General features: G+C 44.0%; 1 protein-coding gene across 4 annotated transcripts in view; it reads right to left on the reverse strand.

Moving 5' to 3' along the window:
* MRPS25 (mitochondrial ribosomal protein S25) overlaps window positions 1–19,458 on the reverse strand; it is a 37,706-nt gene extending 18,248 nt beyond the window's left edge. For all 4 annotated transcript variants that reach the window (XM_057706218.1, XM_057706219.1, XM_057706217.1 and 1 more), the window contains exons 1-2: window positions 19,193–19,458; window positions 7,228–7,334 (exon numbers count right to left, since the gene is read on the reverse strand). In XM_057706218.1, coding sequence (XP_057562201.1) covers window positions 7,228–7,334; window positions 19,193–19,326 — 241 coding nt within the window. In that variant the 5' untranslated portion in view covers window positions 19,327–19,458. The remainder of the gene's footprint in view (window positions 1–7,227; window positions 7,335–19,192) is intronic.
* Window positions 19,459–23,287: the final 3,829 nt, after the last annotated feature.

The following is a 23,287-nucleotide window of genomic DNA, read 5'->3' on the forward strand; positions in this document are numbered from 1 at the left end:
GCTGTACAGCAAAAACTGGCACAACAGTGTAAAGCAATTATATTCCAACAAAGAGCTTAAAAAAAAGCATACATACTATTTTATGGAAATAATATGTATGGAAAGAAACTCCATGTTCATGGACAGAAAGATTTAATATTGTTAAGATAGCAATCCTCTGCAAATTGGTCTATGGATTCTGTCGATCCCTATCAAAATCCTAGCAGGGGTTTTTGTGGAAACTGAAAAATTGAGCCTAAAATTCATGCAAAGGACCCAAAATAGCCAAAACGACTGTGACAAACAAGAAAATGGGAGAACATTCACTTTCCAATTTCAATTTTACTATGTGCTACAGTAATCAAGTCAGTGTGGTATGAACAGAAGAACAGACTATAGACATAGAACCAGGGACTTCCCTGGTGGCGCAGTGGTTAAGAATCTGCCTGCCAATGCAGGGGACACAGGTTCGATCCCTGGTCTGGGAAGATCCCTCATGCCAAAGAGCAACTAAGCCCGTGCGCCACAACTGCTTGAGCCCACACACTGCAGCTACTGAAGCCCTCACGCCTAGAGTCCATGCTCTGCAACAAGAGAAGCAAGCCCCCGCTTGCCACAACTAGAGAAAGCCCACAGCAATGAAGACCCAATGCAGAAATAAATATATAAATGAATCAATGAATGAATGGAACCGAACTGAATCTAGAAATATTCATTAAGTTTATGGTCAACTTATTTTCAGCAAAGATGGCAAGACAACTCAGTGAGGAAGAAGCACATCTATCTGATAAAGGACTTACATCCCAACTAAAGAACTCTCACAATTCAATATCAAGAAAATAAACAATCTGAAGAAATAATGGGCAAAATTATAAGCACATGAAAAGATACTCAATATCATCAGTCATCAGGAAAACAAAATAAAACCACAGTGAGATATTAAGGTGGCTAAAATTTTTTAAAACACAATACCAAGTGCTAGTAAGGATGCAGAATAACTGGAACTTTCTGAAATTACTGGTAAAAATGCAAAACATTAGAGCCACATCAGTTAATGGATTAAGATACACAAAAAAGAAAAGGTTGGAAAGGGAAGAAGTAGAACTTTATTTGCAGATGGAATGACTGTGTATGTAGAAAATCCTAAGGAATTTAGAAAATAAAAACTACTAGAAATGTGAATTATCAAAGTTGCAAGACACAAGTCCCATATACAAAATCAGCTGTGCTTCTATAAAGTTGTTTGGTGCTAACCAAACAACTGAAAAATGAAATTTTTAAAAATACCATTTACTAAAATCATCATAGAACATATTCAGTACTATGACAGTGCCCATTATCCTCAGTGATCTATAATGTAATTCTGATTAAAATTCCAGCAAGTTTTCTAGAAATTGGCAAGCAGATTTGAAGGTCAATATGGAAATGCAAAGAACCTACAAGGACCAAATTAACCTTGAGGGGAAAACGGCGGGGGAGGGGCAGACAAAGTTGGATTTACACTACCTGATTTTAAGACACATTATGAATCTACAAAAACCAAGAGAGTGTGCTATTAGCATAAGGAAAGATACATAGATCAGTTACAGAGGATAGAGAGTGCAGAAAAAACTCAAATAGCCAAAAACAATCTTAAGAAAGAAGAACAGAGCTGGAGAATCATGCTGACTTCAGACCACCCCAGAAAGCTGCGTATTCAGAACTGCACAAGAACAGACACGTACACCAGTGGAACAGAATGGGGAGCCCAGAAATAAAGCCATACTCTTATGGTCAGTTAATCTACCACAAAGGAGGCAAGAATACACAATGGAGAAAAGACAGTCTCTTCAATAAGTGGTGCTGAGAAAACTGGACAGCTACATGTAAAGGAATGAAATGAGAACACTTTCTAACACCATCTACCAAAATAAACTCAATATGGATTAAAGACATAAACATAAGACCAGCTACCATAAAATTCCTAGAAGAAAACAGGCAGAACACTCTCTGAAATAAACTGTAGCAATATTTTTTCTTTGCTCCATCTCCTAAAACAAAGGAAATAAAAGCAAAAATAAACAAATGAGACCTAATTAAACTTGAAAGCTTCTGCACAACAAAGGAAACCACAAAACAAAGCGAAAAGACAACCTATGAACTGGGAGAAAATATTTGCAAATGATATAATAGATAAGGGGTTAATAGCCAACATCTATAAACAGCTCATACAACTCAACATCAAAGAAAACAGCAAACAGCTCAGATTTCCCTGGTGGTCCAGTGGTTAAGACTCCACATTCCCAATGCAGGGGGCCCAGGTTTGATCCCTGGTCAGGGAACTAGATCCCACATGCCACAACTAAGAATTCGCATGTCGCAACTAAAAGATCCCTTTTACCACAACAAAATAAATAACCCGATTAAAAAAATGGGCAGAAGAACTGAATAGACATTTTTGCAAAAGGAAATGCAGATGGCCAACAGGCACATGAAAAGATGCTCAAGAGAGCTAATCATCAGGGAAATGCAAATCAAAACCACAATTAGATATCAGCTCACACCTGTCAGAATGGCTATCATCAAAAAGACCACAAATAGAGACTTCCCTGATGGCACAGTGGTTAAAAGCACACCTGGCAATGCAGGGGACACAGGTTCGATCCCTGGTCTGGGAAGATCCCACATGCCGCAGAGCAACTAAGCCCGTGTGCCACAACTACTGAGCCTGTGCTCTAGAGCCCACTAGCCACAACTACTGAGCCCACGTGCCACAACTGCTTAAGTGCCTAGAGCCCGTGCTCCACAACAAGAGAAGCCACCACAATGAGAAGCCCGCACACTGCAAGGAAGAGAAGCCCCTGCTTGCCACAGCCAGAGAAAGCCCGCGTGCAGCAATGAAGACCCAACACAGCCAACAAACAATAAAAATTTATTAAAAAAAAAAAAAAGACCACAAATAACAAACATTGGTGAGGATGTAGAGAAAAGAGGACCCTTGTACACTGTTGGTGGGAATGTAAATTAGTGCAGCTACTTGGGAAAACAGTATGGAGGTTTCTAAAAAAAACTAAAAGCAGAACTACCACTTGATCCAGCAATTCCACTCCTGGGCATATATCTGATAAAAACCGAAAACACAAATTCAAAACGATACATGCACTCCAATATTTATAGCAACATTATTACAATTGCCAAGACACAGAAGCAACCTAAATGCCCAACAGATGAATGGATAAAGAAGATGTACTATGTATATACAAACACATTACTTAGCTATAAAAAAATGAAATTTTGCAATTTGCAGCAATGCAGATGGACTTGGAGGGCATTAAGCTAAGTGAAATTAAGTCAGACAAAAGATAAATATTGTATGATAGTACTTATTTGTGGAATCTAAAAAATTCAACAGACTGGTGAATGTAACAGAAAGAAACAGACTCGCAGATATGGAGAACAACTAGTGGTTACCAGTGAGGAGACGAAAGGAGGGAGGGGTAATACAGGTGTAGGAGAGTAAGAGGTACAAACTATTATATATAAAATAAGCTACAAAGACACACTGTACAACACAGGGAATACAGCCAATATTTTATAACTCTAAACGGGGTGTCAGCTTTAAAAACTGAATGACTATACTGTACACCTGTAACTTATATAATATTACTATACATCAACTATAATTTTTTCCCCCCTGCACCATGCAGCTTGCAGAATCTTAAACCCCTGACCAGAGACTGAACCCGCTCCCTTGGCAGTGAAAGTGCAGCGTCCTAACCACTGGAATCCCGGGGAATTCCCCCATTTTGACCATCTTAAAGTATAAAATTGGTGGTTTTTAGTACCATCACCACTATCTAGGTTCCAGCACTTTCTCATGACCCCCCACAGAGACCCTGTACCCATTAAACAGTCACTTTCTATTCCCCAAACCCCTGCCCCAGCCCCTGACAACCACTTTCTGTCCCTATCGCTGTGTCTGTTCTAGACACCTCACACAAATGCAGTCACATGCTATGCGGCCTTATGTGTCTGCCTTCTTTCCACCGGCATGCTTTCAAGGTTCATCTGTGTTGTAGCATGTGTCAATTCTTCGTTCCTTTCCATGGCTGAATAATACTCCACTGAATGAATATATGGTTTTGTTTATCCATTCATGGTTGATTTTGTTTGACAAAGATGCCAAGGAAATGTAATAAGGGAAAGGATTGTCTTTCAACAAAAGGTGCCATAACAGCTGAATATCCCAAATCTAAAAAACCAAAAATGAACCTCAATCCTTAGCTCATGTAATACACAAACAACTAGATCATAGACCTAAATGTCAAATCTAAGACTCTCCCAGTTTTAAAGGAAATACAGGAGAAAGATCCTTGCGACTTTGGGGTAAGCAGAGATTTCTCAGACAGGGCACAGAAAGTACTAAACACAAAACGACTGATAAGCTGGAATTAAAATGTCTGCTCTTCAAAAGACACCATTAAGAAAATGAAAAGCCAGCCACAGACAGAAAGTATTCACGATACATCTATCTGACAAAGGAACTGAATCCAGAATACATAAACAACTCAACAAGAAAAGAGCCCCTTTTTCTAAAATGGGCAAAAGATCCAGACTCTTTACGAAAGAAATAAATGAATGGCCAGTAAGCACACGGAAAGATACAGGGAAATGCAAATTAAAATGCCAAGGAGACACACAGCCACTGGAATGGCTGACACTGAAAAAGACTTCTGCGATGAGAAGAACGGCCCCCAAAGATGCCCCCTCCTCATCCTCCAGAACTTGTGCATAGGACACCTGACGTGGCCAAGGGGCCTCTGCAGATGCAATTAAACTTAAGGACACAGAAATGGGGAGATTTTCCTGGATAATCTGGCAGCCCCAATAATCACACGGTCCTTAAAGTTGGAGAACCTCCTGGGCTGTGGTCAGAGGGACGGGTGACTGTGGGAGAGAGCCAGACGCAAAAGCAGCTGGCTTCGAGGATGTAGGAAGGGACCATAAGCCAAAGAATGTGGGGGCCTCTAGAAGATGGAAAAGCCATGGAAATGGATTCACCCCTAGAGCCTCCAGGAGGGAAGGTTCTGCTAACACCTTGATTTTAGACCATGTTGGACTTCAAAGCTACAAAACTGGAAAATAAGAAATTTGTGTTGTTTTAAGCCACCAAGCTCATGGAGATGTTACAGCAGCCACAGGAAATGCAGACGAGTAACAGGACCAGTCTGGGTGGGGCCAGCAGGACCCCTTACCTGCAGACTGCAGGGGTGAATGGCATGATCACCTTGGAGGCCTGTCTGGCGGTTTCTAAGAATGTTACGTGTCTATTCTGTGGCCCAGCAAGCCCATCCAGAGCCTATGCCCAGGAGAACCGAGCACCTAGGTCCACAGAGACATGCACCTTCCCAAGACCACCCTCAGCAGCCACAGAGAAGGCCGCTCACCACCCCCACCTCGGAGCAAGGCCCTCCTTGGAGGAGTCTCTGGGACCCGCCACAGCAGCAGAGCCAAACCCGACTTCTCCTAGGCCTCTGTCCAAGACCTGCTGCTCCTGCCCAACACGCAGCCAGAGCTTCCCACTGACGGGCCACGACCTTCTCAGTGCTGCACCACCATCTGAGAAGTCTCCTGGTCAGACCTCCTTCCAGAGACGTCAGACCTGCTTTGCCATCTAAAGACTCTCCCTACCTGCCTCCCATCTCCAATAAATCTCATACTTGTAACTTTGTCTTGGCCTCTGTAGAAAACCCAAATGTTCCTCAACAGTTAAATGGACAAATAAAGTGTGGTGTGTTCCGATAACCGAGCACTACTTGGCAAGAAGGCTGAGTAAGCTACATAACATGGATGAATCTCAAAAACACCAGTGAAAACCAGACACAAAAGAATAAATACTGTGAGATTCTATATTAGGTTCTGAAACAAACAAAACTAATTAGTCTATGGTAAAAGAACGGCTAACAGAGGGGATTCTCCGGTGGTCCAGCGGTTAGGAGTCCTTGCTTAAGGGCCCGGGTTCAATACTTGGTTGGGGAACAAAGAGCCCACAAGCCGTGTAGTGTGACCAAAAAAAAAAAAAAAAAAAAAGAACTGCTAACAGTGGTTGCCTCTAATGGGAATGGGAACTAACTGGAAAGGAGTACTGGGGGACTTTCTGGACTATTCCAGAGGGAAAGTCTCCACAGGGAAACACTGACACAGGCCTGTCACATCTCTATCAGAACTCATCACTCCATGCACATAAGACCTGTGCATTCTGTTATGGGTAAATTATACCTCAATAAAGTTAATTTTTTAAAACACCAACATGAAATACATACATAATATTGCCAGACCACCACCATTCTATCCTCACCTCCACCTTGCTCTGTTTTCCTTTTTTCCATAGCACTCATCTAACAAACGATGTTACTGTTCATTCTATCTCTTCCTGCTGGAATATCCTCTTTCCACGGCTGGAGAGCTTTGTCTGTACGGCTCCCTGACACCCCAAGCACCTAGAACAGTGCCTGGTCCCAGCAGGAACTGGATACGTATTTGCTGCATGAAAGAACATCATCATTTTGTTTCCTGATGCGTTTCTCAGTCTACAATTCATTCGATTCCCATAACCGTGTGCGGAGGAAGCTTTGCCTTCCCCTAGAAATACATAAGCGGGAACATCACTCACTCAGGGTCAGAATGACTGAGTAGAGAGCTGGGCTAGAACTTACGGTGTTCTGACTTCTGGGCACTGAGCCCAATGTCACTGAACACATCTTCATGTTTGTGCCTCATGGGGACAGGAGAGCATCACGTAAGTGTGTATGGTCCAGAGAGGACACACGCTGCTCAAGAGAACGTGGCCAGCACTGAGAGACGTGCCTTGAGACACGGGGGAGGCCAATCTAAGGTGCAGGAAAGGTTTCCTGGGGGAAATGGTGCCCAAGCTGAGTCTCAAAGGATTTATTTTTTAATGAAGCAAAGAAAAGTAGAAAGGGGATTTCCAGCAACAACATGAGCAAAGGCATCAAAGCACAGCATGGCAAGGGAATCTGGAAAGACGAGTCCGTAGGGCACGAGGCATATGTAGGAGGTGTGAGGGCAACAGGAGGAGAGGCTGGAGAGGGAGGGGTGGGGGAGACCAGAGCTTGGCGGCCACTGTGCCCAGGTACAGCAGCAACTTAGGTGTACAAGTGCTTCCACTCCAGCCCCTGCTGCCTGCCTCGCAGGAGGAACCTGGGAGGAAAGTCAGGCCTGGGCCACGGCAGAGGGCCCTGCGCTCACCTAAATAAAACCGCAGGAAGGGTGTCGGTGTCATGTTCTTAAACATCATGATCTGCACCCAGGGGTTCTTGTACTGGATCTGAGGTATGTTGAAAAACACGAATTTCCTGCAAAACAGAAAAAATTAAACGTGTGAGCGATTTTAACCTAAAAGTGTATGCACCTGTATATTTTTCTTTTTTTTTAATATTATTTATTTATTTATTATTTATGTATGTATTTATTGGCTGCATTGGGTCTTTGTTGCTGAGCACGGGCCTTCTCTAGTTGCAGCAAGCAGGGGCGACTCTTCATTGCGGTGCATGGGCTTCTCATTTCGGTGGCTTCTCTCGTTGTGGAGCACGGGCTCTAGGCGTGAGTGGACTTCAGTAGTTGTGGCTCAAGGGCTCTAAAGCACAGGCTCAGTAGTTGTGGCACATGGGCTTAGTTGCTCTGTGGCATGTGGGATCTTCTTGCAGCAGGGATTGAACCTGTGTCCCCTGCATTGGCAGGCAGATTCTTACCCACTGCGCCACCAGAGAAGTCCCCCGTGTATTCTTCTAAAGAGAAAGTCCAGAACTCTCATCAGATTCGGAGAGGACCCTGTCCCCTAAAAAGGCAGAGCTAGGAAAAGCAGGCCTCAGGAATCCAATAATGTGTTGTCTGAATGTGGGTGCTGGGACTCTTGGTTTGTCATTTTACGGAAAAGAAATCTATATCCCTACCTCATATTGCATATTAACCTAACTCACCAAAGCAGAAATACAAATATAAAAATGAAACCATGGACTTCCCTGGTGGTGCAGAGGTTAAGAATCCGCCTGCCAGTGCAGGGGGCACAGGTTCAATCCCTGGTCCAGGAAGATCCCACATGCCGCGGAGCAACTAAGCCCGTGCACCACAACCACTGAGCCTGCGCTCTAGAGCCCGCAAGACACAACTACTGAAGCCTGCACAACACCACAATGAGAAGCTGGTGCACTGCAACAAAGAGCAGCCCCACTAGCCGCAGGTAGAAAAAGCCCACATGCAACAACAATGACCCAATGCAGCCAAAAATGAATGGAAGGGAGGGAGAGAGGGAGGGAAGGAAGAGAAAGAAACCAACCATGAAATGTTCTCGGTCCTGATTGATGTGACGGCTGCACGGGGTAGTCACGTGAGAAGCTGTAGATTTACAGGTGAGCACTTTAATGTAAATTATACCATAATTTAAAAATAAATGAAACCATGAAAACAAACATGGGGAATACTTTTACAATCTAGGAGTGGAAAAACCTCTAAACTCAGAAGTTTTAAAACACAGATAAACTTGATTACATTAAAACCTTTGCAAGGCAAACTTTACCAAAAACAAATCAAGAAGAAAAATGTTTGCAAAACACAAAAGGTTAATTCCCTTGATATGGAGTTCTGCACATCGTTAACAAGATTTATAATCCAACACTAGAGGCAAAGGCCACAAACAGGCAGAAACCCACATGGCCTATCAGAGCAAGGGTCCTCAGTATCTTCCCAACTAAGTCAGAAACTAAAATAATCGTTCTTTACCTCTCAGACTGCTCAAACCAAAGGAACAAACAGAAAAACATTGTTTTAAGTTACAGAAGTGAGGAAACATTTCCTTAAGTATATTAATTGGTTTAACCTCCTTGGAGGTCAGTTTGAAACTAGCACAGATCTTGACTCAATGTTTCATCTCTGCCTTTAGGTATTTTCACACCTGAATGCAATGACATGTGTGAGGTTTACTGCAGCATTATTTGTTACAGCAAAGGAACAGAAACAACTTAAATGCCAGACTGATTATATAGATTACAATACAACTATACTCCTGGATCCCTCTCCACCTGCTCTCCATCCTCAGTGGCTAACAGATATGGTCTAAGAAATGGGCTTTCCTGCCCTCTTGCTTTGTGTTGGGTTCAGCCAACAGGGAACACTGGCAAAAGAATGGAAGGCAGGGGAAGGTCAAGGTATTATCTCCCTGGCTCAGTCCCAGCTCCACAGGCTCCTGTCAGGCAGCCCTCTTCATCTCCAGGTACCAACAATCACTCCCCTCCTACTTCTGCAGCCTACAGCTAGGGTCTTGCACTGTTCCTGTGGTTTCCTTTCCCATCCTTGCCACACCTTTGCAATTAAGTCTCTTGATTAAAGGCTCCCCAAATGACCCGAATTAAATGCATCCTCTGCTTCCTATGGCCACCTTGCCCAACACACCAGATGATGGCAAGGTGTGAGTGGTATATGGGTAGAAGTGTGGTTGCCTGGCTATACTACTTCTCAGAGCAAGTTACTGCTCTGTGCCTCAGTGTTATACCATCATGATGGCAACGCAGGACAACCAGTCCAGATAGGAGCTGGCAGTCTATTCTTAAGAAGAAATGGATAGGATCAGTGGAAAGCTTGATTGTGTGAAATTTGCTTGGGGAGACGTCCATAACTGGGGCAGAATCTGCAGTTAAAACAAAAGCAATGACAGAGATTGATTCAAGATGGCGGAGTAGGAGGACATGCGCTCACTCCCCCTTGCGAGAGCACCGGAATCACAACTAACTGCTGAACAATCACCGACAGGAAGACACTTGACCTCACCAAAAAAGACACCCCACGTCCAGAGACAAAGGAGAAGCCACAATGAGACGGCAGGAGGGGTGCAATCACGATAAAATCAGATCGCATAACCACTGGCTGGGCAACTCACAAACTGGAGAACAATTATACCAAAGAGGTCCACCCAGTGGAGTGAGGGTTCTGAGCCCCACGTCAGGCTTCCCAACCTGGGGGTCTGTCAACGGGACGAAGAATCCCCAGAGAATCAGACTTTGAAGGCCAGTGGGATTTGACTGCAGAACTTCAACAGGACGGGGGGAAACAGAGGCTCCACTCTTGGCGGCCACACACAAAGCAGTGTGCACACCAGGACCCAGGGGGAAGGAGCAGTGACCCCTATAGGAGACTGAACCAGACCTACCTGCTGGTGTGTGTGTGGTTGGGGGGGGGGGGGGGGTGGTCTCTGGCAAAGGTGGGGAGGGGCTGTGACCCGCCACAGGGACAAGGACCCTGGAGACAGAAGTTCTGGGAAGTGCTCTTTGGCATGAGCCCTCCCAGAGTCTGCCATTAACCCCGCCAAAGAACCTGTAAGCTCTAGTTCTGGGTTGCCTAAGGCCAAACAACCAACAGGGTGGGAACTTAGCCCCACCCATCAGCAGACAAGCAGATTAAAGTTTTACTGAGCTCTGCCCACCAGAGCAACACTCAGCTCTACCCACTACCAGTCCCTCCCAACAGGAAGCTTGCACAAGCCTCTTAGATGGCCTCATCCACCATAGGGCAGACAGCACAAGCAAGAAGAACTACAATCCTGCAGCCTATGAAATAAAAACCACAATCACAGAAAGACAGACAAAATGAAACGGCAAAGGACTATGTCCCTTTAAAGAAATAAGATAAAACCTCAGAAAAACAACTAAATGAAGGAGAGATAGGCAACCTTCCAGAAAAAGAATTCAGAATAACGACAGTGAAGATGATCCAGGACCTCAGAAAAAGAATGGAGGCAAAGATCAAGAAAATGCAAGAAATGCTTAACAAAGACCTCGAAGGATTAAAGCACAAACAAACAGAGATGAACAATACAACAACTGAAATGAAAAATACATTACAAAGAATCAATAGCAGAATAACTGAGACATAAGAATGGATAAATGACCTGGAAGACAGAATGGTGGGAATCACTGCAATGGAACAGAATAAAAAGAATGGAAAGAAATGAAGACAGCCTAAGAGACTTCTGGGACAACATTAAATGCACCAACATTCACATTATAGGGGTCCCAGAAGGAGAAGAGAGAGAGAAAGGACCCAAGAAAATATTTGAAGAGATTATAGTCGAAAACTTCCCTAACATGGGAAAAGAAATAGCCACACAAGTCCAGGAAGCAGAGTCCCAGGCAGGATAAACCCAAGGAGAAACACACCAAGACACATAGTAATCCAACTGACAAAAATTAAAGACAAAGAAAAATTATTAAAAGCAACAAGGGAAAAACGACAAATAACATAAAAGGGAACTCCCGTAAGGTTAACAGCTGATCTCTCAACAAAAACTCTGCAAGCCAGAAAGAAGTGTTATGATATATTTAAAGTGATGAAAGGGAAGAACCTACAACCAAGAACACTCTACCCAGCAAGGATCTCATTCAGATTTGACAGAGAAATCAAAAGCTTTACAGACAAGAAAAAGCTAAGAGAATTCAGCACCACCAAACCAGCCCTACAACAAATGCTAAAGGATCTTCTCTAAGTGGGAAACACAAGAGAAAAAAGGGACCTACAAAAACAAACCCCAAAACAATTAAGAAAATGGTAATAGGAACACACACATATAATATAGATAATTACCTTAAATGTGAATGGATTAAATACTGCAACCAAAAGACACAGACTGGCTGAATGGATACAAAAACAAGACCTGTATATATGCTGTCTACAAGCAACCCACTTCAGACCTAGGGACACAGACAGACTGAAAGTGAGGGGATGGAAAAAGATATGCCATGCAAACGGAAATCAAAAGAAAGCTGGAGTAGCAATACTCATATCAGATAAAACAGACTTTAAAATAAAGAATGTTACAAGAGACAAGGAAGAACACTACATAATGATCAAGGGATCAACCCAAGAAGAGATAACAATTATACATATATATGTACCCAATATAGGAGCACCTCAATACATAAGGCAAATGCTAACAACTATGAAAGAGGAAATCAACAGTAACACAATAATAGTGGGGGACTTTGACACCTCACACTAATAGACAGATCATCCAGACAGAATATAAGGAAACATAAGCTTTAAATAACACAACAGACCAGATAGATTTAATTGATATTTATAGGACATTCCATCTGAAAACAGCAGATTACACTTTCCTCTCAAGTGCACACAGAATAGTCTCTGGGATAGATCACATCTTGGATCACAAATCAAGCCTCTGTAAATTTAAGAAAACTGAAATCATATCAAGCATCTTTTCCAACCACAACCCTATGAGATTAGAAATAAATAACAGGGAAAAAAAACCCCATAAAGAATACAAACACACAAAGGCTAAACAATACGGTATTAAATAACCAAGAGATTACTGAAGAAATCAAAGAGGAAATCAAAAAATACCTAGAGACAAATGACAACGAAAACACAACGATTCAAAACCTATGGGATGCAGCAAAAGCAGTTCTAAGAGAGAATTTTATAGCAATACAATCCTACCTCCAGAAACAAGAAAAATCTCAAATAAGCAATCTAACCTTACACCTAAAGGAACTAGAGAAAGAAGAACAAACAAAATCCAAAGTTAGTAGGAGGAAAGAAAGCATAAAGATCAGAGCAGAAATAGATGAAATAGAAACAAAGAAAACAATAGCAAAGACCAATAAAACTACAAACTGATTCTTTGAGAACATAGACAAAATTGATAAACCTTTAGCCAGACGCATCAAGAGGGAGAGAACTCAAATCAGTAAAATTAGAAATGAAAAAGAAGTTACAACAGACACCACAGAAATACAAAGCATCATAAGAGACTACTACAAGCAACTATATGCCAATAAAATGGACAACGTGGAAGAAATGGCCAAATTCTTAGAAAGGTATAACCTTACAAGACTAAACCAGGAAGAAATAGAAAATATGAACAGACCAATCACATCACAAGCAATGAAATTGAAACTGTAACTAAAAATCTTCCAACAAATGAAAGTCCTGGACCAGATGGCTTCACTGAATTCTATTAAGCATTTAGAGAATAGCTAACACCCATCCTTCCCAAACTCTTCCAAAAAACTGCAGAGGAAGAAACACTCTCAAACTCATTCTATGAGACCACCATAACCTTGATACCAAAACCAGACAAAGAAACTACAAAAAAAGAAAACTGGAGACCAGTATCACTGATGAACACAGATGCAAAAATCCTCAACAAAATACTAGTAAACAGAATCAAACAATACATTAGGATCATACACCATGATCAAGTGGGATTTATCCCAGGGATGCTAGGATTCTTCAATATACACAAATCAATCAATGTGATAAACCATATTAACAAACTGAAGAATAAAAATCATATGATGGTCTCAACAGACACAGAAAAAGCTTTTGACAAAATTCAACACCCATTTATGATAAAACTCTCCAGAAAGTGGGCAGAGGGAACCTACCTCAACATAAAAAAGGGCATATACAAACCCAGAGCAAACATCATTCTCAGTGGTGAACAACTGAAAGCATTTCCTCTAAGATCAGGAAAAAGACAAGGATGTCCACTCTTGCCACTATTATTCAACACAGTTTTGGAGGTCCTAGCCACGGCAATCAGAGAAGAAAAAGAAATAAAAGGAATACAAATTGGAAAAGAAGTAAAACTGTCACTGTTTGCAGATGACGTGATACTATACATAGAAAATCCTAAAGATGCCACTAGAAAACTACTAGAGCTAATCAATGAATTTGTTAAAGTTGCAGGATACAGAATTAATATACAGAAACCCCTTGCACTCCTATATACTAACCACCAAAGATCAGAAAGATAAATTAAGGAAACAATTCCATTCACCATTGCAACAAAAAGAATAAAATATCTAGTAATAAACCTAACTAAGGAGGTAAAAGACCTGTACTCAGAAAACTATGAGACAGTAATGAAAGAAATCAAAGATGACACAAATGGAGAGATAGACCATGTTCTCGGATTGGAAGAATCAATATTGTGAAAATGACTATACTACCCAAAGCAATCTACAGATTTAATGCAATCCTTTTCAAATTACCAATGGCATTTTTTACAGAACTAGAACAAAACAACTTACAATTTGTATGGAGACACAAAAGACACCAAATAGCCAAAGCAATCTTTGTAGGGGAGAGGGGAAAATGAAGCTAGAGGAATCAGACTCCCTGACTTTAGACTATACTACAAAGCTACAGTAATCAAGACAATATGGTGCTGGCACAAAGACAGAAATATTGATCAATGAAACAGGATAGAAAGCCCAGAGATAAACCCACACACCTATGGTCACCTAATCTATGACAAAGGAGGCAAGGATACACAATGGAGAAAAGACAGTCTCTTCAAAAAGTGGTGCTGGGAAAACTGGACAGCTACATGTAAAAGAATGAAATTAGAACACTCGCTAACACCATACACAAAAATAAACTCAAAATGGATTAAAGATCTAAATGTAAGACCAGACACTATAAAAATCTAAGAGGAAGACATAGGAAGAACACTCTTTGACGTAAATCACAGCAAGATCTTCTTTGACCCACCTCCTAGAGTAATGGAAGTAAAAACAAAAATAAACAAATGAGACTTAATGAACCTTAAAAGCTTTTGCACAGAAACAGAAACTATAAAGACGAAAAGACAACTCTCAGAACAGGAGAAAATATTTGCAAACGAATCAACAGACAAAGGATTAATCTCCAAAATATATAAACAGCTCATATAGTTCAATGTCAAGAAAACAAACAACCCAATCAAAAAATGGGCAGAAGACTTAAATAGACATTTCTCCAAAGAAGACATACAGATGGCCAACAAACACATGAAAAGATGCTCAACATCACTAGTTATTAGAAAAATGCAAATCAAAACTACAGTGGGGGTATTACCTCACACCAGTTAGAATGGGCATCAACAGAACATCTACAAACAATAAAGGCTGGAGAGGGTGTGGAGAAAAGGGAACCCTCTTGCACTGTCGGAGGGAATGTAAATTGATACAGCCATTATGGAGAACAGTATGGAGGTTCCTTCAAAAACTAAAAATAGAATTACCATATGACCCAGGAACCCCACTTCTGGGCATATACCCACAGAAAACCATCATTCAAAAAGACACATACACCCCAATGTTCACTGCAGCACTATTTACAATAACCAGGTCATGGAAGCAACCTAAATGTCCACCAACAGATGAATGGATAAAGAAGATGTGATACTGGGACTTCCTAGGTGGCGCAGTGGGTAAGAATCTGCCTGCCAATGCAGGGGACAGGGTTCAATCCCTGCTCCAAGAAGATCCAACATGCCGCAGAGCAACTAAGCCTGTGTGCCACAACTACTGAGCCTGCTAGAGCCCTTAAGCCACAACTACTGAGCCCGTGTGCCACAACTACTGAAGCCCATGTGCCTAGAGCCTGTGCTCTACAACAAAAGAAGCCACCACAATGAGGAGCCTGCGCACCACAATGAAGAGTAGGCCCTACTGGCCACAACTAGAGAGAGCCTGTGTGCAGCAACAAAGACCCAATGTAGCCAATAAATAAACTTACTAAAAAAAAAAAAAAAGATGTGGTACATATATACAATGGAATATTCTCCATAGAAAGGAAAAAAACTGGGTCACTGTAGAGATGTGGATGGACCTAGAGACTGTCATACAGAGTGAAGTCAGAAAGAAAAAAAACAAATGTCATATATTAACCATATATGTGGAATCTAGAAAAACGGTACAGATGAACTGGTCTGCAAGTCAGAAATAGAGACACAGATGTAGAGAACAAAAGTATGGACACCAAGCAGGGAAGCAGAGGTGGGGTGAAGGTGGGATGAATTGGGAGAATGGGACTGACATGTATACACTAATATGTATAAAATAACTAATAAGAACCTACTGTACCGTACAGGGAACTCTATTCCACTTTGCTGTATAGTAGAAACTAACACAACATTGTAAAACAACTATACCCCAATAAAAACAAACAAAAAAGCAATGGCAATTAATAACCCTGGGAAAACAAAAAACTGTGAAAACAAAAATGAAAAACAATCGCAGTACTCTGTGTAACTCAACTGCGTATAGTGTTTACAAAGTCATAATAATTTAACAGTGACTACTGATTTACCCAAAATTCTTAAATGACTATATTGGGAGGATGGGGGGCTCGAGTAGTATGCAAGTATTGGGGTGGGGAATGGCAATGCTGCTGTAAGAGAGAAATTCTTGCCTTACACAGTGGCAAGTCAATAGATAAAGCCTAAAGCTAAGGAAGTACGGAAGAGCTCTCAGAGTATGGTATTTAAGGACTTCCTAGGTGGTGCAGTGGTTAAGAATCCTCCTGCCAATGCAGGGTACACGGGTTCGATCCCTGCTCCAGGAAGATCCCACATGCCATGGAGCAACTAAGCCCATGCACCACAACTACTGAGCCTGTGCTCTACAGCCCGTGAGCCACAACTATTGAGCCCATGTGCCGCAATACTGAAGCCCTCGCACCTAGAGCCGGTGCTCTGCAACAAGAGAAGCCACCACAATGAGAAGCCCACACACTACAATGAAGAGTAGCCCCTGCTCACCGCAAGTAGAGAAAGCCCGTGTGCAGCGACAAAGACCCAATGCAGCCAATAAATAAATTAATTAATTAAAAGATACATTAAAAAAAAGTATGGCATTTAACTATATCGGGGTAAAACTCTATAATCAAATGGTTAGAGTTCAAAGCTGTTGCCTCTGGGAGGAAGTGGAGGCAGGATACTACTGTAAACCTTGGAGACCATCACAGCACACAGGACTGGACTTTCCTGGGCTCAGGACACCTCTATTCAATTCCTTCCCCACGGCAGAGGACCCCCACATTGCAGAACTTACAAATCATACAAATAAATCAGGGCACATCCGTGTAGGAGCTTCTCACACCTGGAACTACTAGGACACACATTCAATAGGGCTTTTTAATGGTTCCTGCTGGAGCATGGGAGGAAGGTTAATAACAATTCCTGCTGTGCCAGACACCTTGCTGGGCACTTATTCTTGAATCCTTGCAACAACTCTGGAAGGTGGGGTTTTACATTAAGAAAACAGGTCAGGGGACTTCCCTGGTGGAGCAGTGGTTAAGAATCTGCCTGTCAATACAGGGAACACGGGTTCGATCCCTGGTCCGGAAAGATCCCACATGCCACGGAGCAACTAAGCCGGTGCGCCACAACTACTAAGCTTGTGCTCTAGAGCCTGTGAACCACAACTACTGAAGCCCATGTGCCTAGAGCCTGTACTCTGCAACAAGAGAAGTCAACGCAGTGAGAAACCCGTGCATCGCAATGAAGACCCAATGCAGCCAACAAATAAATACATAAGTAAATAAATTTATTAAAAAAAGAAAGCAGGTCAGAAAAGTAAACTGCCCCAGGTCACATGACCAGTAAGTCAAAGAATCAGGGCCATGAGCGCTGGGCTCTGTCACTATCGATTTCACCTGGATCCTGGGGCGCAAGGCTGGACACAGAACTCAACAAATGCCAGCAGCTGTTACTTCTCCCATTGCATCTTAAGGGCAAGAACACCTGGCAGAGGGTGAGGAGGAACTTAGCTCTCAGACTCTGAAAAAGGTAGCTCTCCACACACCCAGCAGACACCCTAAGACTCACTAGCCCGGGGCTGTACTGGCCACTGGCACTTGGAATGGAGGGACATGAACAAGCAAAGGCCTGTGGGTCTAGAAGGAGCAAATCTGACAGGCTCAAACCGCAAAGGGCACCGGTGGGAGAGTCAAGCCCTTACCACTAGGAACAATGAAACACAGGATGGCTGTTTGGCTCCTATTTACCTAGAGAGTATCAACATACTTGAGCATGCAAATATGTGCAGGCCCATTTTGAATGGCTGACCAGTTAAAAGCCAGAGATTTACATAAAAATCTGAATTTCTGGCTTCTTGACAAGTCAGAAATTCTCCATGGAGCCCACATAGCTAAGATGTAGCCAAGCAGTGAATGGTCCTGAGACAGGGCACAAATTCTGTTTGCTGCAGGCCCATCCAGCCTGTCTCCCTCCTTTGCTGTATTTGCGTGGCCTCTGCCCCGTGACTCCTGGTGTGGATGGATGGATAGATGGATGCAAAGTTGGTTATGAAGGAGCATCTGGTTGCCCATTCAACCCTATGACCGAGTCTTCTAGGAAGCCCTCATCTCAGCTGAACCCACGCAAGTAGGTCCAAGTTCTTGGGTTCACCTGTGGAAAACAAATGGCCAGTGGGTAGCTTCTGGCTCTCCTGAACAGTCCTGCACTGAAGGCCCCACCATGGGGGACCACCTGCCACAGAGAGCTGCTCTCCAGTCTCACTCTGATCCATCCCACACCCAATACCAAAGTTTCTGAAACATAGGACTTGAATTCCCACCACACAGCACGGGGCCCAGCATCAGCAGGCAGTCAGTAAATTTATACCTAACACCTGAAAAGCCCAAAGCACTGCTGCTGCCTCAAGGCTCAGTTCAAACCTTTCACTTGCAAGCTTCCATTCAATGAGTTCCGACTCTCTGCGGGCTGAAAAGCATTAAGGAGTTGCGAGGGGTGAGCGATGGGGACCCGCTGCGCAGCTGACGGACAGTCCCTTCATTCTAAGGGTGATGAGTCCTTCGGGAACGAAGCACTTTCAGAGCTGCCCCGCATCCAGGAGGCTGTGGTACCCTAGACAAGTCAGTTCCTTAGCCTCTTGCGTCCCCTCATCCCTGAAGTTAGGAGTTAGTGGGGTTTCTGTAAACACCAAACGAGCTAGTGCACGACGAGCATTCAGAAACGCGCCGCACGTACGAGGACTCAATACCAGCAGCTGCTACCTCCCCCACGGCAGCCCCAATGGGCCCTGGGACATAGGTGTCACCCCGCTCGCGACAGTGACGAAGAGCAGCTCGTCCCATGCCAGCAAGGGAAAGAGCCGGGACCCAGCGGGTCGGTCGCCCCGGGCTGGGCTCCACCCCGACCGCGTGCCGCCCGCGCGCGGGCCACGGGTGCCTGAGGACGCTGCGGCCTCCCCGCCAGCGCGGCCCCCACCAGGCCCTACGGGCCTCTTCTGCTGTGGCACCTGGGGCAGCTGCCCGTCCTTGCCGTGGGGGCCCTGGCGCCGGCGCAGCGCCGGATCTCAACGCGGCTCGCAAGTTATCGGTGGGACCCGGCGCCCCGGTGGCTCCGACTGACCTGGCGCCCTCGCCCAGCTCCCCGTGCGTGTTGTAGTTCACCGTCATGACCTTCACCGAGTCCTTGAACACCACGTCCCCCTGGCCCAGGTACTGCAGAGTGCGGCGTATCGGGAAGCGGCCCTTCATAGGCATGGCGGCGGCGGAGGGGCCGGACCGCCGGCCGCGAGCCCAGCAGCGCAGAGAGACGAACGCCGCCGACGCACGCCTCCCGGGCGGCCCTCGAGCCGCTTCTCCTCCGCGCCGGCTTCCGCGTCCCGCGCAGACTCACAGGAGAGGCCTCCCGGCGGGCAGCACGCACGGCGCGGAGCAGCCTGGAACTTGTAGTCCTGGCTGGCCGTGCTTTCCTTAGGCGCGGGCGGTGGGAGCCGGCACCTAAGCCGCGGCGTTGGAGCTCCGCTTGGAACGTGAAGGTTGTCACGCTCTGTGAATCAGTCTTTTCCGCTCTGCCAACGGGAAATATTTTATATAGGCTCAGACTCAGTCGTTCAGACTACAAACTCACGGTAGGAGATAATCTAGGAAAGCAAATAACTTTCTGTTCAACCTCAGATATGTCAGTTTTTCTCTCTCACCTACAGTTTTAAAGTGAAGCGTTAGAACTGCTCAATTTCTAACATTGACTTGAAAAAACAGCCGACTTGCAAAAGGGAAAAAAAAAAAAAGGAAATTTGGGATCTGCCCCTTCCTAGTTCAGCCACTTGAGAGCTCTGGACCTCAATTTCTGGAAAAGCAAAAGGTGGATGAGATGCATTTCTGAAGTACTCTTAGTGATCTGAGAACGGTTTCATTTCTCCTTCACTTTTTTAAAATTAATTACTTTATTATTTATTTAATTGGCTGTGTTGGGTCTTTTTTGCTGTGCGAGGGCTTTCTTTAGTTGCAGTGAGTGGGGGCTACTCTTCGTTGTGGTGTGCGGGCTCCTCATTGCCGCGGCCCTTCGTTGCGGAGCAGGGGCTCTAGGTGCGTGGGCTTCAGTAGTTGCAGCACAGGGGCCCAGTAGTTGTGGTGCATGGGCTTAGTTGCTCCACGGCATGTGGGATCTTCCTGGAGCAGGGATCAAATCCATGTCCCCTGCATTGGCAGCCGGATACTTAACCGCCGCGCCACCTAGGAAGCCCTCTCCTTCACTTTTGAAGGATAATTTTGCCAGATAGTGAATTCTAGGTTGGGAGTTGGAGGCATTTTTCAACGCTTTAAATATTTCACTCCACTCTCTGCGGGCATGGTTTCTGATGGGTAGTCAGCTCTCTTATCTTTTTCCCACTATAGGTAAGATAGTTTTTTTTTCTGGTTTCTTTCAAGATTTTCTCTTTGTCTATGGTTTATAGAGTTTGAATAGGATATACCTAGGTGTGTATTTTTGGTATTTATCCTGCTTGGTATTCGCTGAGCTTCCTGGACCTGTGGTTTGGTGACTGTCATTAATTTTGGAAACTTCAAATATTTTTATCCTCTCAGTTTTTTTCTTCTTCTGGTATTCCAACTACATATGTTTTACCTCTTTTGAAATTGTTCCATGGTTCTTGGATGTTCTATTCTGTGTTTTTGTTGTTTTTCATTCTTTTTTTCCTTTGCATTTCAGTAGGGAAGTTCCTGTTGACCTATCTCCAAACTCCCTAATTCTTTCCTTGGCTGTGTCCAGTCAACTGATGAGCCCATCAGAGGCATCCTTTGTTTGTTACAGTGTTTTTTATTTTTAGCATTTCAATCTTTCTGAGTTTCCTTATCTCTGCTTACATTATGCATCTATTCTTGCATATCATTTACTTTTACCATTAGACTTTAACATATTAATCATTTAAGTTTCCTGTCTGATAACTCCAACATCTGTGTAATATCTGAATCTGGTTCTGATATGTGCTTTGTCTTATCAGACAGTGGGTTTTTTCCCTTACCTTGTTTAGCATGCTTAAAATTTTTTGTGAAAGGCAGACATTATTGGCTGCATTAGGTAATAGGAACTGAGATAAATCAGCCTCTACTTATGAGGGGTTATGTTAATCTGGCTAGGAGTTGTGCTGTATTTAGTTCACTGTAGCTGTAGGCTCCCAGAGGCTTCAAATTCCTCTAGTGTCTGTTTTTGTCTCTCTTGACTTGGAGCTTTCCTAGAGTCTGTGTTTTGTAGCTCTTTCAGCTGTAATCCACTCTTATACTGGAGTCCTGTTGGTGTGGTAGTAAGGTGTGGGGGAGGAGAATAATTTTATAATTTTATGGTGAAATCTCAGTATTTTAGTGGGTCTGTGTCCTTGGGCTGTGACCTTCATTAGTGTTTCTTAATCCCCCTCTGTGACATATAAGAAATATATTTGGTCTTTGTTCCCAGCTCTGGCCAGAGCTCCTTGTAATTTCCTTAATGATAAGAGTGACAGGAGCATCTTTTGTCATATCTAATTTTTGTCCCTGTTCCTGAAATAGTTCTGTAAAGATAAAGGTGAAAGGAGCAGCTTTTGTTATTCATAACAAACCCCTTTCAACTTCTGACCTCCAGGAAGGTGTCAGGGGCTGAGGGTTGAGTTAATCACTAACGGCCAAAAGATTCAATCAATCATGCCTATGTAATAAAGCCTCCATTATAAAAACCCTAATTTAGGGAGTTGGAGAGCTTCCAAGTTGGTGAACTTGGTGCTGGAGAGTGATGTGCCCAGAGTGGGCATGGGAGCTCCACAGCCCTTCCAATACCTTGCCCTATGTATATCTTCCATCTGGCTGTTCCTAAGTTGTATTCTTTTACAATAAACCAATAACCTAGTAAGTAAACTGTTTCCCCGAGTTCTGTGAGCCATTATAGCAAATTATCAAAACCAAGGGGGAGGGACTTCCTAGGTGGCACAGTGGGTAAGAATCTGCCTGCCAATGCAGGGGACACGGGTTCAATCCCTGCCCGAGGAAGATCCCACATGCCGTGGAGCAACTAAGCCCGTGCGCTCTAGAGCCCGTGAGCCACAACTGTTGAGCCCATGTGCCGCAACTACTGAAGCCCACGTGCCTAGAGCCCGTGCTTTGCAACAAGAGGCCACCGCAATGAGAAGCCCATGCACCACAATGAAGAGGAGACCCCACTCGCCCCAACTAGAGAAAGCCCATGTGCAGCAACAAAGACCCAATACAGCCAATAAAATAAAGTTTATATTAAAAAAAAACCCAAAACCAAGGGGGAGATTGTAGGAACCCCTGACTCATGGAAGGTCAGAAGTACTGGAAGCCTGCACTTGTCATTGGCATCTGAAGTGCAGGGGCAGTCTTGGTGGACTGAGCCCTTACTAACTCTAGGCAGACAGTGTCAGAATTGAATTGAATTGTAGGACACCCAGTTGGTGTTGGAGAATTGGTCCGTGTGGAAAGCCCCCCACATATTTAGTGTCAGGAGTGTGTAAGCAGAACATACAGAAAAACATGAGCTTTCTTTTACCCTCCCCACACTTAGATGAGATAGGAAGGCTAGAGGGGGCTGGAGTGAGATGCCCTTCCCCAGGTGCGGTTAGACTCTGGTGAATCTCCCAGGCCTTTGGAGAATGCTGAGTTTATTTTACAAAGATAACCCTTCCCCCTTCCCCTGCCAAAGCTATTAGCTGTGAAAACCAGGTGGGGTTCCTGGAGGTGAGAGTGTGAGGTGTCCCTTAGCTTGAGCCCCAGGAGTTTCTCACTCCCACGCTAGTCCACACTCAGCCTCCAGGAATTCATCAAGTGTTCCGACCAGCTCTGGCTGCAGTGGCTTCTGCTTCAGGTCAGCAAATCTTGGCTGCAACTCTGCATTCACCTCTCCAGATTTCTAGGTGGCAGTAGGCCCTGCAGACTGTTCTCTGATGAGTCCAAAGAGTCATTGACTTCGTTTGCCCAGCTTTTTCCTTGTTGTAAGGACAGGAGTGACAACTGCCAAACTTTTTGTGACCCTGAGCTGAAGCCAGAGTCCTTTCTGAAGTGTTTTATAAAACCATGCTAGGCTACTGAAGAGTTTTAGGCAGAAGAGCTTTTGACCTTAAAGTTCAGAGGGGGTGCTTCCTGTGGATGAAATATCTTACCCCATGTTAGAAACCTGAGTGTCCATACACGAAGCAGGCCAGGGCAGCTTGGGTTTTGGAGACAGACAGACCTG

This window comes from Hippopotamus amphibius, chromosome 13, assembly GCF_030028045.1.
Source record: "Hippopotamus amphibius kiboko isolate mHipAmp2 chromosome 13, mHipAmp2.hap2, whole genome shotgun sequence".
Lineage (NCBI taxonomy): Eukaryota > Metazoa > Chordata > Mammalia > Artiodactyla > Hippopotamidae > Hippopotamus > Hippopotamus amphibius.